Source organism: Myotis lucifugus, unplaced genomic scaffold, assembly GCF_000147115.1.
Source record: "Myotis lucifugus unplaced genomic scaffold, Myoluc2.0 scaffold_557, whole genome shotgun sequence".
NCBI classification, from domain to species: Eukaryota; Metazoa; Chordata; class Mammalia; order Chiroptera; family Vespertilionidae; genus Myotis; species Myotis lucifugus.
This window is the reverse complement of record NW_005871605.1, coordinates 149,265-165,121: the sequence shown is the minus strand read 5'-3', so window position 1 is coordinate 165,121 and position 15,857 is coordinate 149,265. Positions and strand designations below refer to the sequence as shown.

Genomic DNA, 15,857 nt, shown 5'->3' with positions numbered 1-15,857 from the left:
TTCTTTACTTCTCGGTATTTAATTCAAAAATTAAGCTAAATTCCATTTGAGTCTTATTTAAATATTTAAAAGTTCCATAAGTTGTGCTGTTTTAATCAATTCATAAACACTAATACTCACATTCAGGTTGAAAAATATGGGTTTGGGTTCACTGAGTTTAAAGGGATGATGATAAAAAGGAGGTTCTTCTTCCTCTTCATCCGAAACATGAGGCTTATTCACTATTACATCATCATCTTCTTTACTCTGTGCAATCTGTTTGCATTTCTTAAAAAGTAAAAACAAACAAGATAAATCTTACACTTTAGGTAAAATACAAAATGTAATTTCTTAAAAGAATGAAAACTACATAAAATCAACTTTCAAAACTAAAACAAGATTAATGATGGGCTATAGATAGGAAACTTGGCTTATTAGTATTATTTAAACACACTCTAGCTGGTCAGTCAGTCAACAACATTTATTGAGCACCTACTATGTGCAGAGCACTGTACTGGGCACTGTCCAGGGTATACAAAAAAGAAGACATGGTCCCTGCTCCCAAGGAGCTTACAATCTAGTTTAAGAGACAGAATACATACACGTGAAATAGTTGAGGAGCGCTTTTACAGAGCAACACAAGGAACAAGTGCAAACTGATATAATACAAACTGAGTACATAAGTGCCGAGAGAACAAAGGCTTAGGAGAGAAGAGAATCAGGCAGAATTTGATAATCAAAGGATAGTCCTTGAAGAGTTCTAAGCCAGATTTTCATAGTTGAGAACAAGGACTGGCAGGGAAAGGAAGAAGGTGATCCTAGTCAGGTGGTGTTTAAAAAAAAAAGTGAGAAGAAACTTATTAGGAGGGACAAGAGGGCTAATGATGAGGATAAAAACATAGGGAAACACTGTTCATAAGTTTTGGATAAGGAACTTGGGTTTGATAAGCAAACAATAAAAGCCTTTACTAGATCCTTAAATTAAAAAAAAAAAAGTTGTACTTCATATTGTAGTAAATCTAAATGGTGAAACAGATTAAGAAACTTTATGATCCCCAAAGGTATGGTAAAATGAAAGATGTGAAACATTGCAATTGGGTTGGATAGTAACATCTCTCCATAAATGTCTTGTAGGTTGAGTCTCTAAAGGACTAGAACTCAAGATTGGAAAATAAGGCATGATGGAGAGGGTGTAATTGATGAGGTCTGACACATAAAGCAAAGTCAATTCCTTCCTGTCCGAAGGAACAGACTCCATTACCTGGCTTTATAAAAAGGTCAGAGTAAATTTGGGTAGACTTGTCTCTTTACAAGCAGAATGGCGCATCCATTATCAATTGAAAATATTACAATAGGATAAAAAGCTCATTTAGCCAAAAACAGAGTATACTACGCTTGTAACCAAGGGGAACAGAATATATTGACAGTGGCAGGCTGGCATAAGGCTAGCCGATAGCAAGTTTCAATATATGAAACAGTGTGGTATTTCTGGATCCTAGCAGCAATATTTCAGCATCCTCCCCCCTCCCCGAAAACCAACAAAATAATATTAATAAAACAAAGCCAAAAACAAGCCTCATTTGAAAAGATCAAATTCTTAAGAACAAAAATAAGTGTGTTTAAAATATATATATGTTACTGCCAAAACCCGAACCGCAAGGAAGAACTGATAATGGCCGGCCATTATCACCAATGGCTGGTACCAAACAGCCAAAACCCGAAATGATGATGCGAAAGAAGTTCCTTTCAGGCAATGGCCAGCTATTCTCATTAATTTCCAAGCTCCGGTGGCAAAAGATCATTTCTGAAGATTGTCTGTGTCTTTGCGTATATGCAGTACACTCGTGGCGATCAGTGAACACGTCGTGAATGGAAACGAAACTGTAGGCGAGCTTCTGCGTGTTGCTCACTCAACACCTCCTCCATTCAAACGAACCGTCCCACTCCTCAGTCAGTTTGGCTTCTAAAACTGGAAAGCAAAAGTAATGGGAAGTAACTTTTAGCTAGCGGAGCTTAGCCATCCCGGATAATGGCCTGCTAAACAGAGCTTCTGCCGCTGCCACACCTGTATTTCGGGTTTTGGCCACTCGGTGCCAGCCATTATCAGTTCAGCCCACAATTCGGGTTTTGGCACGCTCCAGAGTCAACATCACTGGAATAATCCATTTAAGAATTAAAACAAATTCTGTCTAGCTTACCTCCGTTAGTTCTTCTATAGTAGCTCCTCCTGACTTTTTAGCAACTTTCTCTTCTATGGTAGGTGGAGGTGCAGGCTTTAGGTTTGGCGGTAAAGGAACACCAGCCTTAGCACACATGGCAGCTGCATTAGCTTTGGCTATTTCAAGTAATTGAGCCTTATCTGTAAGAGGAAAAATACAAGAAGCAGTTTTCCCAAAGGTTGTATTTTGTATTATCTTAAGTTTTATATGCTAACAAAATTGAATACATCAACTTTCTGCTCTAACTTACAATGGTAATCAAATCACTCTTTGACTCAAAAGTTTTTAAGAGAATGCCTATTTAAATTAAGGCCAGCCCGGCCGATGTGACCCAGTGGTTGAGCATCAGCCAATGAACCAGGAGATCACAGTTCGATTCCAGGTCAGGGCAAATGCTCAGGTTGCCAGCTCGAACCCTGGTAGATGTGCAGGAGGCAGCCAATCAATGATCTCTCTCATCACCGATGTTTCTCTCTCTTCCTCTGAAATCAATAAAAAAGTTTTTAAAATAATAATTAGGTCCACTTTTAGGTTCCCAGTCAAATACTATAGAAAATACTAAATTATGTAACTACAATCACCTTGCCACATACCTGCCAGAAGATACATACCTGCCAAAACCTACTTTGTTTTCCAAAATTATCATGCCCTTAAAATTACTTTCCTTCTAGCCCCCACCAGTGTGGCTCAGTTGACTGTCATTCCGTGTACCAAAAGGATGCTGGTTCAATTCCTGATCAGGGCACGGTGTTTCAGGATTGATCCCCAGTAAGGGGTGTGCAAGAGGCAGCCTATCAATGTTTTGTTCTCACATTGATGTCTCTTTCTCTCTCTCCCTCTTAAAAAAAAATCTTTAAAAATTTACTTTCCTTCAAATATCTGACACTTTAAACCACTTATAAACCACTTGATCCCAATTCAGGTGCCACTATTTCTAACAAGTCTTAAGTCATAATTTAACATTCTTCTCCACTGTGCTTCCAAAGTGCCTTACCTATCCTATACCAGTACTTACAGCAATCATAACATGCTGCTCTTTTTGGCAGTTTTACTATTTGGCAAAAGAGACATATATGTATTTTATCCATGTCTCCTCTACTAACTTGTATTCACTTCAGGAATTAAATACTATTCCTCTACTTTGAATAAAAAAAGAACTCAAAACTTTTTGTTGAACTGAATGCATTCTCCCTTATTGTTCGGTTAGGGTCTTTTTTGATGTTGTTGCTAATCCTCATTCGAGGATATTTTTCTGTTGATCTTTTAGAGAGAGTGGAAGAGAGAGGGAAAGACAGAAACATTGATGTGAGAGAAACACATCGAACGGCTGCCATCTGCACGTGCCCCAAACAGGGCCTGAGTGGGGGAGAAGCCTACAACCAAGGTACGTGCCCTAGAGCAGAATCAAACCCAGGACCATAGGCCGATGCTCTATCCACTGAGCCAAACCAGGTAGGCGTCTTTTTCTTTAGACAACACTAACTTGGAAATGTCCAACTACTGGGATAATTACCCATTATTTCTGTAGGTAGTCATGCATTATCCCACAAGCTTTAACCATCTATGTGCACTTCTTAAAATCAGGGACACTAGAGCACTTTTTTTTAAAGGAAGATTAAAATCACTTTAATAAATGTCACTTTATTTTACCCAGGTAAATAACTCCCCACATACAGAATTCCCTATGCACTTCCACTACCCATTATACCATTAGAATTACCTACACAAACTTTAGGGTCTGATATTGCCATTTTAAGACATGTAACTGATCTAAAAAGAAACACTGTAACCTTAGGCTTATTTGTAAAGATTTATGTTGAAACACATCCAACAACAATCTGAGCAGACACTAGCCTTGTACTTAACTGGACTTCTACTTCCCCTTTCTGGGTATGGAAGACGGGTTCAAGCAAAAAAACATTCAAGTATGGGACCACCTCGGTTCTATCATGCTCCAGAGTAGGTCTTTGAACTCAAACTACACAAGTACTTATCCCTACATTTCCTAAACACAAGCTTAGCTAATTAAAAAATTTAAAGAGAAATATTTATCCTAAACCAATAACCCAAAATACTCCATTTGACTCAAAGAGCAAGAACAACTCAGATTTAAGCCAGGCCTCCCATTAGTTTTCAGTAACTTACTCAGATCTGTCAGGCGTTTAGGCGATCGGCCTCTTTCTGAAGATCGGGACCGTTTACGGCGGAGGGGAGACCTGCTAAACCTTCTTCGCAAGGGTGTCCGTGATCGCCTTAACCTGACTGGTGAGATACTGAAGCTTCGTCTTCTTACCACCGACCTTGATCTTCTCCGTCGGCTAGGAGTGCGGCTCCGTCGGCTAGGGGTGCGGCTCCGTCGGCTTGGGGTGCGGCTCCGTCGGCTAGGGGTGCGGCTCCGTCGGCTTGGGGTGCGGCTCCTTCGGCTTGGGGTGCGGCTCCTTCGGCTTGGGGTGCGGCTCCGTCGGCTCGGGGAAATGCTAAAGCTCCTTCTCCCCACAGATCTAGATCTTCTTCGACGACTCGGAGTGTGACTCCGACTCCGCCGACTTGGGGTCCGACTCCGAGCTCTCACAGTTTTCCGATTATCCCTGGAGCTTGATCTTTTTCTTTTTCTTTCCCTGGACTTGGATCTGTGCTTTGGAGACCTTTTGCGCTTCTCTTTTGATACAGATCGCCTTCCTCTAGACTTTGATCTTGACCTGCTGCTCCTCCTCCTGCGTCTTGAACGTGACCTTGAACGTGTTTGAGAGCGACGAGACTTGGACTTAGATGATCTCTTTCTTGCCCTAGAACGAGATTCACTGGTACGTTTGCGTGATTTGTGTTCTGAAGACTTGGACCGCTTACTTCGAGATCTTAATGAAGAGTCTCTTTTCTTTTCTTTCTCACCTTTATCACGGTTCTTATTTTTCTTGCTTTTTTCATGAGTGTCCTTAACTTTCACAAAAATTTCATAATCATCTTTTTCCTCTGAAGATGACTCTGAAGCTCTTTCTGGTATACTCATTACAACTGGACTGGCAGCAGATTTGTCACGTTCAACTTCACTTGCAAGTAAAGGTCCTTCAATACCAGCTCTGAGGCTTGTAAGACGTTCCATGTCCTTAGGAAGTAATGGTCTCACTAAATCTGCTTCATTAATATCTTCAATATTGGCAGGAAGTGCAGATTCAGACACTGTCTCTTTAGCAGGGAGTGGTACCTCTTTATCTTCACTACTTTCTTTAGGGCTGAGAGCAACTGCTAATGTCTGGTCACTATCCTTTATAGGTAATGGTCCTTCTGTATCATTGCTAATAAAGTTATTAGATGGCAAGTCAAGATGAATGTCTTTAGCAGGCAAAGGTCCCTCTATGTCAGCCTCACTACCACCACTGGGGCTAGTGGAAATTACCATGTCATGTTCAGTATCTTGAGTAGTTAAAGATACTTCAACATCATATTTACTAACTGAACTGAGAGCAGATACTGTGGCAAATTCAATACCCTTACTAGTTCCCAATGTATCAGGTTCGACAGCAAGAGGACCAGCAGAAGATAGAGTTCCTCCTACATCAGCTTCACTAACACTAGGGCAGGTATCCAATACTGTGCATTGTTTAGTCTCATTGATGGCCAAAATTTTCTCTTTACCAATTTCACCAACAGCACCAGTGCTGGCAGTGGACATTGTGCTATGTTCCATGTCTTTAGCAATTAAATGATTATTTATATCAAGGTCTCTATTTATACCATGTTCACTTTCATAAGAGTCATTCTTCAGGTGCTCTTCATCATGTGGCTCTTCATCTGAGTGCATGGAGACCTCCTGCATACCAATCTCTGGAGTAAGATCTTGGTAAGTAGATATTAAATTCATTCCTGTTATAACACCAGACTTCAGCATCACAGAGGCAGACTCTAAAGCCATCTCAGTCGGTGTTATTTGAGTCTGCTCTGAGACAGTGACAGCAGGCTCTGCAACTGTCACTGTAGATTCTTGAACAACAGGTGGTTCTGAAATAATGTTAGGTTGAACTGATACTGCTGGTTCCAGGACAGGTACAGGGGGCTCCGGGGCAGAAACAACTGGCACAGGAATGGTAACATGTTCTGGCTCAACCAAGGCCATGGGCTCTGGGACAGCCTCAGGTGATGGCTCCAATACAGCCATGGCCAGTGGCCCAGGGACAGTCATAGCCAGGGGCTCTGGGACCTCAGCTGAGGGCTCTGGGACAGCCTCAGCTGGAGGCTCTGGGACAGCCTCGGCTGGGGGCTCTGGGGCAGCCACGGAGGGTAGCTCTGAGATGGCCATGGCTGACAGCTCTAGAGCGCTCTGTGATGGCTCTGGAATAGTTACTGCAGGCTCCAGGAGAGACACAGATACCTCTGAGGCAACATGTCCTGGAGCTCTCATGGAATCAAAGGTTTCTGCTGTCTCTGACATAATAGAAGGCTCTGATGTTGACATAGTTGGTTCAGCTGACATCATGGTAGTTTCAGATACCATATAAGTCCCTGGTCTCTCTGGAACTTCATGCTCCTCTGCTTCTGCAGCAGACTCTATAGGTGCTGATGTAACCACAGACTCTGGTTCCAGTGGTGGGTCTGGAACAGTCATGGCAGCCTCTGACGCTAACATTGAAGGCTCTGATGCTGACAATGAATAATTAGCAGGCACCACCGAAGGCTCTGAAATCTCACTTTGACTCACAGGAGGTTCAGGCAGGGATACAGACTCTTCAGGAGGTAATGGTGGCATCTCAGTAGGCCAAGTATTTTCAGCTGTTAATGCTGACTGCTCAGTGGGTAATGCTGTGCCCTCCGGTGGCTCCTCGGGAGGCAATGGTGGTGTCATTGGTGGCTCTTCAGGTGGCAATGGTGGCATTGTTGGAGGCTCTTCAGGAGGCAAGGGTGGCACCATATATGCCTCTGTATATGTATCAGTATAAGAATCTGTGTAAGAATCAGCTGCCATAGACATCATTGAACGATCAGCAGTATAAGATGACATCATAGTTCGGTCAGCTGCAGAATACGATGACATCATAGACCGGTCGGCAGCAGAGTAAGATGACATCATAGACCGGTCAGCCATCATTGATCGGTCAGTCATCATAGAGCGCTCATAAGCTGACATCATAGAACGCTCATAAGCTGACATCATGGAGCGCTCGGCCATAGGGGACATCATAGAGCGCTCATAGGCTGACATCATAGAGCGCTCATAGGCTGACATCATGGAGCGCTCAGCCATAGGGGACATCATAGACCGCTCATAAGACATCATAGAGCGTTCATAAGATGACATCATGGAACGTTCTGCAGCATAGGACATCATCATAGAACGTCTAGATGCCAACATCAGGGGTCTGGGTGCTAACCTATATGGTCTAGGAACGGCCCTATAGGACCTGGGTGCTATCCTGTAAGGTCTAGGTGACATCCTATAGGGATCAGGAGTTAGTCTGTAGGGATCATGGCCTAATCTATAAGGGTCTTGCCCTAATCTATAGGCATCATGACCTAGCCTATAAGGGTCATGACCTAACCTATAGGGATCCTGAGCTAACCTGTAAGGATCCTGAGCTAACCTGTAGGGATCAGGAGATTTTGAACCCAGCATAGAAGAATCTTGGGTACTAGATGCTAACATCTGGGCATCCATGGTACCAGACGCTAACATCTGAGCATCCATGGTGCCGGAAGCTAACATTTGAGAGTCCATAGTGCCAGATGCTAACATCTGAGAATCCATAGAGCTAGTTGCTAACATCTGGGAGTCCATGGTGCTGGTTGCTAACATCTGGGAGTCCATAGAGCTAGTTGCTAACATCTGGGAGTCCATGGAGCTGGTTGCTAACATCTGGGAGTCCATGGAGCTGGACGCTAGCATCTGGGAGTCCATGGAGCTGGTTGCTAACATCTGGGAGTCCATGGAGCTGGACGCTAGCATCTGGGAGTCCATGGAGCTGGACGCTAGCATCTGGGAGTCCATGGAGCTGGACGCTAGCATCTGGGAGTCCATGGAGCTGGACGCTAGCATCTGGGAGTCCATGGAGCTGGACGCTAGCATCTGGGAGTCCATGGTGTTAGATGCTAGCATCTGGGAGTCCATGGTGTTGGACGCTAGCATTTGGGAGTCCATGGTGTTGGACGCTAACATATGGGTCTCCATGGTGTTAGAAGCTAACATATGGGATTCTTGGGCCATCAAGGGATCCACTCCTACTGTTATAGAAGTCTCCCCCACTAATGTAGTAGGCAGCTCCTGTGCTACCGTATTATAGGATTCCAGCGCTGTCGTCGAGGGCACCTCCAGGGACTGCGACACGGTCATCGTTGACAGCTCCGTTGTCACCACAGACTGAACAGAGATCTCCAGCGCCACAGTTGCCGCAGGCTGCCCAGGCAACTCTGGCGCCCCAGGCTGCCCTGGCAACTCCAGAACCCCTGTTGCCAGAGGCTGCCCCAAAAGCTCTAGTGCTCCAGCTGCCCCAGACTGCCCCGCGAACTCCAGTGCCCCAGTTGCCATGAGCTGCCCAGGCAACTCCAGTGCCCCAGTTGCCACAGGCTGCCCAGACAACTCCAGTGCCCTAGTTGCCGAAGGCAGCCCTGGCAACTCTGGCACCCCAGTCACCGAAGGCTGCCCTGGCAACTCCAGCGCTGTCGTTGCCACTGGTTGCCCTGGCAACTCCAGCACCATCGCTGCCTCAGGCTGCCCCAGCAACGTTGTTGCTGTTGTCACCTCAGGCTGCCCAGGATGTTCCATCGTTGTCATCCCCACAGGCTGCTCCAACTCTGTCGTCGTCGCCGGTTGCTCCGTCAACTCCATTGCTACTGTTACCGCAGGCTGCCCTGGCAACTCCTGTGCCATCACAGGTGGCTCTGGTACCTCCTGTGTTGGCTCCAACCCCATGGATGGTGCTGGAAGCCCTGGCAATTCCTGCGACAACTGAGGCACTGATATCACTGAGGGCCCCGGCAACTCAGACACCGCTGTCGCAGGGGGCCCTAGCAACTCAGGCACTGGGGTAGAAGGGGGCCCTGGCAACTCTGGCACCGGGGTAGCAGAGGGCCCAGGTAACTCCAGCCCTGGAGTCACAGGGGGCCCCTGCAGCTCCGGCATGGAGGTCGCAGGTGGCCCCGGCAACTGCATCGCTGAGGCCACCGACGACTCCGGCAGCTCCAATGCTGTGGGCTTGGGTAGCTCCAGCAACTCCTGTGATCTTGTCATGGATGAATCTGCAGTCTCCGATGGTACTTCTACAGGCTGCTCTGGCAATCTTAGGTCTTCAGTTTCAGAAGACTCGGCAATATCCATTGTTGATGTGCTTGGCTCAGGGTGTGCCTCGATAGGTGTCTGTGATGATACCATAAGGGTTTCTGATGGCTCTAGCACTTTTGCTACTGGAGGCTCCAATATGGTCTTTGATGACTCTGGAGAGGTGCACTCCAAAGACTTCATCTGATAGTCCATTGACATTGTTACAACTGGCTCAGATGACTTTAGCACTACTGTTGTAGTAGACACCGGTGCTGTTGAAAAAGAATCCAGAATCTTTGTCATGGGTGGTTCCAGCGTTACTGCCACAGACTGTTCTGATTGCACAGAGATTTCTGATGTAGATGCAAGTGACAGTTCTGCACTTTTTGTAGCTGGCTTCAGAGTTTCTAAGGTGTGGGGCTGTGACACCTCCATTGAAACTACAGGAGGTTCTAGCACAACTGCAGGAGTTTCACTGGTCTCAGAGAGCCCAAACGCTCTTACCGGATGCTCCAGTGCCATTGCTGAAGGCTCAGAATCAAACTTCAAAAAGGAATCTGATTCTAAATCCATGTTCTCTTCATGATGTGATTTTGCCTTTGATTCAGATTCTTCTGGCTGCCTTTTATACTTTTTTTCCTTTTCTTTCTTCTTTTTCTTCTTTTTATTTTTGTGCTTTTTGTGCTTCTTTGACTTTTTAGTGGGAACTTCATCAGTAGGGTCTGTTTGTACAGAGACACATCTACTTTTTCTGGAGGCCTCCTTCAAGTCTGAAATTGAGAAATTAATTTTAATTTGTCAAACATTGGTTTAGGTAAATCATATAAGCCAAGATTTACATTCCATGGTAAGACACCACAGTATAACACTTCTTGTTAAATAAAAAGATACCAAATAAACTATATTTCATAAGCCAATTATCTTAAGTGACACTTTTCCAATACTTCTACAACTAAAGATTGGGTGAAAAGTAAGTTATTAGCTTATGCCCTGGCTGGATGGCTCAGTTGGTTGGAGCATGGTCCCGCACACCAAAAGGTTGCGGATTCAATTCCTGGTCAGGGCACATACTTAGGTTGTGGGTTCGATCCCCGGTTGGGGCACATATGGGAAGCAAACAACCAATAGATGTTTCTCTCTCCCCCTCCCTCCCCACTTAGCTTCTCTAAAAAAAAAAAATCAATGAAAACATATCATTGGGGAAGGATTAAAATAATTTTTTAAGTTCGTAGTTTGTAACAAAAGCTTTAGAATTACATTAAAATGTGTTTCAACTAAATTCATTTAAACAATTATTTTCTGCAGCTCTCAAATTGTAGCAAATTACACTTATAGGTGAATCTTTCATATTATCAATTGTTAGAATTTCTATAAAAAACACCCACGTGGAATTTTCATGCTTATGTGAATTCCCCATGGGTTTGTACTAAAATTTTTATTTTCTCCTGTTTTAAAAAAAAAAAGTTAAATAATTGTTGTATTTTATAACCCCTATTTATACAGAAAGCAACATGGCACTGGATCTGTAACAAGCTGATTACTTTCAGATCCTAAATCAATCCACCACTAACTAGATGAATGGACTAGGCCAAAGTACTAACACTGTCACCTAGAGTGAAGGATGAAGTGAGTTAAAACATACAAAGTACATAGAACAATGCCTGGTGCAAGCCCTCAGTGAATGCTAGTGATTGCTCTTATATACGTAAGTCTGAGTAACAAATAGAAAGTATCAATATGGAACTTGAATTTTATCTTAATCACACCCATGTTACATCCTAATAAATATAATATCCTTTCCCACAATAATCTTCTAAAATTGGTAACAATTTTAATGTTTCTCCAAAAAAATATGCTCATAATAAAATCATTTTGGAAACAAACTTCTTACAGCCCTTAACATGTAACTTAAGAGTATTTCAATATCCTCAGGTGAGGACTGACAAAAAATTAGAACATTTTGCCCAGCCAGCGTGACTCAGTGGCTGAGCGTCGACCTATCAACAAGAGGTCACGGTTCAATTCCCAGTCAGGGCACATGCCTGGTTGCGGGCTCGATCCCCAGTGGGAGGCACGCAGGAGGCAGCCAATCATTGATGTTTCTCTCTCTCTCTCTCCCCGCCCCCCCCCTCTCTCCTTTCTTCTCTGAAACAAAAAATATTTTTTAAAGAAAGAATATTTCAATTCATCTGAAGAGAAGTAGTTTATATTCCACTTTATAACCAGATGGGATTTATTCTAATGCCAGTATCAAATGAGATAAATCTTAGTGATCCCAGAAAAAGCTGATTATAAACCTAGTCCATTAAGGTTATGGAAAAAATAAAACAACATATAACAAGACCTATTCCAAAACAAAACCAATCAGTTTCTATCAATTGTCTATTATGCAGCAAATTGTTAGCTAAGTTATACTTCAATCAAGAAAAAGGTGCTAGGCCCTAGCTGGTTTGGCTCAGTGGATAGAGCATCGGCCTGTGGACTGAAGGGTCCCAGGTTCAATTCTGGTCATGGGCACATGCCCAGGTTTTGGGCCTGATATCCAGTATGGAGTGTGCAGGAGGCACCCAATCAATGATTCTCTCTCATCATTGATGTTTCTATCTCTTCCTCTCTGAAATCAATAAAAATACATTAAAAGAAGAAGTTACTAGACCCATGAATCTAAGTATGGCTAAAGTCTCTGCTTTTTAACCATATCCTATACCCAAATTAAAAATGTTAATTTAAAAAATTTTAAAATGAGCCCTAGCCGGCTTGGCTCAATTGATAGAGCGTCGGCCTGCGGACTGTAGGGTCACAGGTTCGATTCCAGTCAAGGGCATATGCCTGGGTTGCGGGGCGTGAAAGAGGCAGCCGGTCAATGATTCTCAATGATTCTCTCTCATCACTGATGTTTCTCTCTCTCCATTCCTTCCTCTCTGAAATCAATAAAAGCATATTTAAAAAATATATATCCTATTCCTAAGTAAAAACCAACAAAAAACTTTAAGAAAAAAATTAAAATGAAAAAATCATATCACATTTTCTAAAACTAAATGAAGTTATTGTAATTTTTGTCGTTGATCATAACTTTCGTGTCTAAAGTTTTCATTTCTAAGCATCAATTATTTACCAATTCCAAAAATGCTAAAATCCAAGCAATGATTCCTTTGCATTCACTGCACTTTTAAGAGGGATAGATGCAAAAACAAAGCAATCTCTACACACGATTTTAAATAAAACCTCACAGGGTTTTAAAGTCATTACAAATGTGGTCCGGGCTCCTCTACCTTCCAAAATGGACATCTACACAATTGTTCGATGAAAACCTGCTTTCAAAATCCTGGCACTGAGGCATAAGACTAAACCAAATAAAGATAAAGCGTATCCCACCACCAAAGCAAACAATGCATCATTACTCATATTTCAAAGCCAAACAACATTTTCAGTAAACCAATTAAACTAAAACTTAAATATACTGAAGTTTTAGATCTACTGAACATTTTAAATTCCATGCAGTCAAGAAATAACACTGTTAAACCATCAAAAAATCTTCAGGTTTTTTACAGCTGATTATCTCCAACTTACCTGGCTTACAGCGTAGCTCTGTATCTAAGACCCCAGAAAGTACTTCCTCTATCTTCTGAACTATTTCTTCATTTGGTAGGCTCCTGGCAGAGGCAGCTGCATCATCACCTGCCTGGTTTCCTTCAATAGGTGTATTTGTTTCACCATTGAGCTGGCCTTCACTCCTTCCACTTGACAAGAAAAGTTATCAAAATTCATTAATATTTTTACCATACCATGTAACAAATTAATATCTGTAATTCAATTATTAAAATAACCTTATATTAATACATTTCACAATTTTTGTATTACTTTCAGATGGTATTTCCTACCAGTAGTACTTCTTTAACACTTCCTACTTATAGTTGGTACATTTTTATTTTCACATAATTGAAGTTTTTGGGATCATGAAAGTGAAGAAAAAAATCTTTAAGACAGGTTTCTAAACTTATCTTTTTAAATAATAAAACACTCCCAGAAATACAAATTGAATTAGATCTTAGTTACCTGCATATTTAATGCAGGTAACAGAAAAGTCATTAAAATCACTATCAAAAATCCCCCCAAATATATATGACTTAACATTATAATAGAGGCTATAGCCACCATAAAAGCCACACCTCTCCATGAATCACAATCATCAACAATATCAAGGAACATAAAGTTAACCACAGAAACATCAAGTAAAAAGGGTAACATATAGGCTCTGGTCAGTTAATAAAATGCCCAAAAGTTTTAAAAGGAAAATATATTAGCCCAGCCAGTGGTTGAGCCTCAACCTGTGCGTTCCAGTGCACATGCCGAGGTTGCAGACTACATCCCCAGCAGGGGGTTTGCAGGATGGAGGAGGCAGCCTATCAGTAATTCTCTCTCATCACTGATGTTTCTAACTCTCTCTCTGAAATCAATTTTTTAAAACATATTTAAAAGAAAAAATATACATAATTTTTACCTAGTCATAAAAAATCCTAGTAATTGTCTGTAATACTATCAACAAAAAATATACTTTAAAAATCCCAGTATTCAATTTCTGGAGATCAAAAAATTTCACATAAAAGAAGTAACAATTCACTTATACCAACAATGGCTTAATATATTTTCAATTCACAGGGCCAAAAGAATCTTTTCCTTTAGTTGAGGTAAAATTATTGTGTATATATATAAAAGTTTCAGGTGTGCAATATTATAATTTAACATCTGTATTCACTACAAAGTGATCATCACCAAAATTCTAGTTATTACCATTCATCACCGTACAATTGACCCCTTTCACCCAACCCCTCTCACAACCACCAATCTGCTCTCCATATTGAGTTTGTTTTGTTTTTTTACATAGAAGAATCTTGACAAAAGGACATGCCATTTATCCAGTCATTTTTACTATTTTTGTGTAGATTTGCAAAATTGCTTTTGAAAAATAATTTCACCAACACGTTCAACTGAACCTAAATTTTAGCAAACAAAAACAGAATTATGCTCCACTACCTGATAAAAGTCTGAAATTCCAAAAAAATAAATCAGCAGTTAACTAATTGTTATTCAGAAAATTTGGTTTTCTACAGTGAATCCCATAATAATAAACAAGGTTCTACACTTTTAAACTCACTTAATCCTAACAAAACTCTAAAATCAGCACTATAATTCTGATTTTATAAATGAGGAATACGAGGCCCAGAGAAGACAAGAAACCTAGCTGAAGGTCACACAGCTATCAAGAAGTGAAGCAGGTATTTAAAACCAAAGCTCATACTCTTACCCACAACCTATTTTAATAGCTTATCTTAACTAATTTAGACCAATAATGTATTACATGTTACCTGAGAAGCTAATATTCCTCTAGCAATAAATTGGGTTGTCTAACATTCTTTTTTGACTTTCTTCAAGAGCTCTTTATTTTGCACTTTTCCTAAGCACTTTACACATACATATTACCTTACTAAAAAAGCAACGGATTTAAAAATGAGAAAAGCACAACTAAAAAAAAGTCTGTGAGAAAGTAATCATCTTAAAGCTATTAGAATGCTTACAGCAAATACTTGAGATAACAATTTCAAATAACCTAAATATCCATCAATACAACAAAATTCTATGGAACCATGAAAAATATCCCAAAAGACTACTGAGATTGTGATAAAAGGCAAACTTGTTCACAATTTCTTAGGTGAAAAATCAACACTAAACAAGATGATCACATTTCACAAAACATGTATGTGCTTCTGTATGCACAGGGGGAAAAAAACACATCAATGATTATGTAGAGGTTTTAAAATTTTTCCAAAAATATTCCAAAAAAACTGACTTTCTAATAAAAACTGATTTCTTGAAGGCATGAAGACATTACAATAAGCAAACGCAATTACTCATTTGCATGACTATTAAAGTTTTCAAAAAATACATCTCCCCTTATCTCAAATATTTTCTCATCACCCTAAAAACACAAACATGTAATAACAAAATTTTAAAAAGGAACGAATTGAATGAACGGATGTTTCCCACTTAAAAAAAAAAAAATGTCCTGTAAAAATAATGGTCCTAATGATACTATATATGTATATCATTGCCCCAATAACTCCCATGTTAATTTGAGCACTTAATTTACAACTGCGTTTTCGGCTGATTTTCAAATTCACGTATTACTCTCGCTCTCAACTCGTAAAATACAACTATCAAAAACGTTTGAACTCGCAACAAATACGTTATACAACCCCAAAACACGAAGACAACCAGCCAGTGGACAACACGACCCACGCTACCTTCCTTTCTGAGCAAACAACTATTTCTTTGGCAATCTCTCCCAGTTTAAATTTTGTGGAACCGAGGATATAAGTCCACCAGCCATGGCAAAAGTAACGAGTTATTCAAAT

At 41.2% G+C, this 15,857-nt stretch overlaps 1 protein-coding gene across 8 annotated transcripts in view; it reads right to left on the bottom strand.

The window, feature by feature from the left end:
- Positions 1-15,857, bottom strand: part of SON (SON DNA binding protein) — a 33,771-nt gene that overhangs the window by 16,821 nt on the left and 1,093 nt on the right. For 5 of the 8 annotated variants that reach the window (XM_006104264.3, XM_006104265.3, XM_006104266.3 and 2 more), the window contains exons 2-5: positions 13,015-13,184; positions 4,344-10,214; positions 2,178-2,338; positions 121-267 (exon numbers count right to left, since the gene is read on the bottom strand). In XM_006104264.3, coding sequence (XP_006104326.1) covers positions 121-267; positions 2,178-2,338; positions 4,344-10,214; positions 13,015-13,184 — 6,349 coding nt within the window. Of the gene's footprint in view, positions 1-120; positions 268-441; positions 1,949-2,177; positions 2,339-4,343; positions 10,215-13,014; positions 13,185-15,857 lie in introns of those variants that run through there. The other 3 variants (XM_023745585.1, XM_006104268.3, XM_023745587.1) reach the window with 3 other exon arrangements.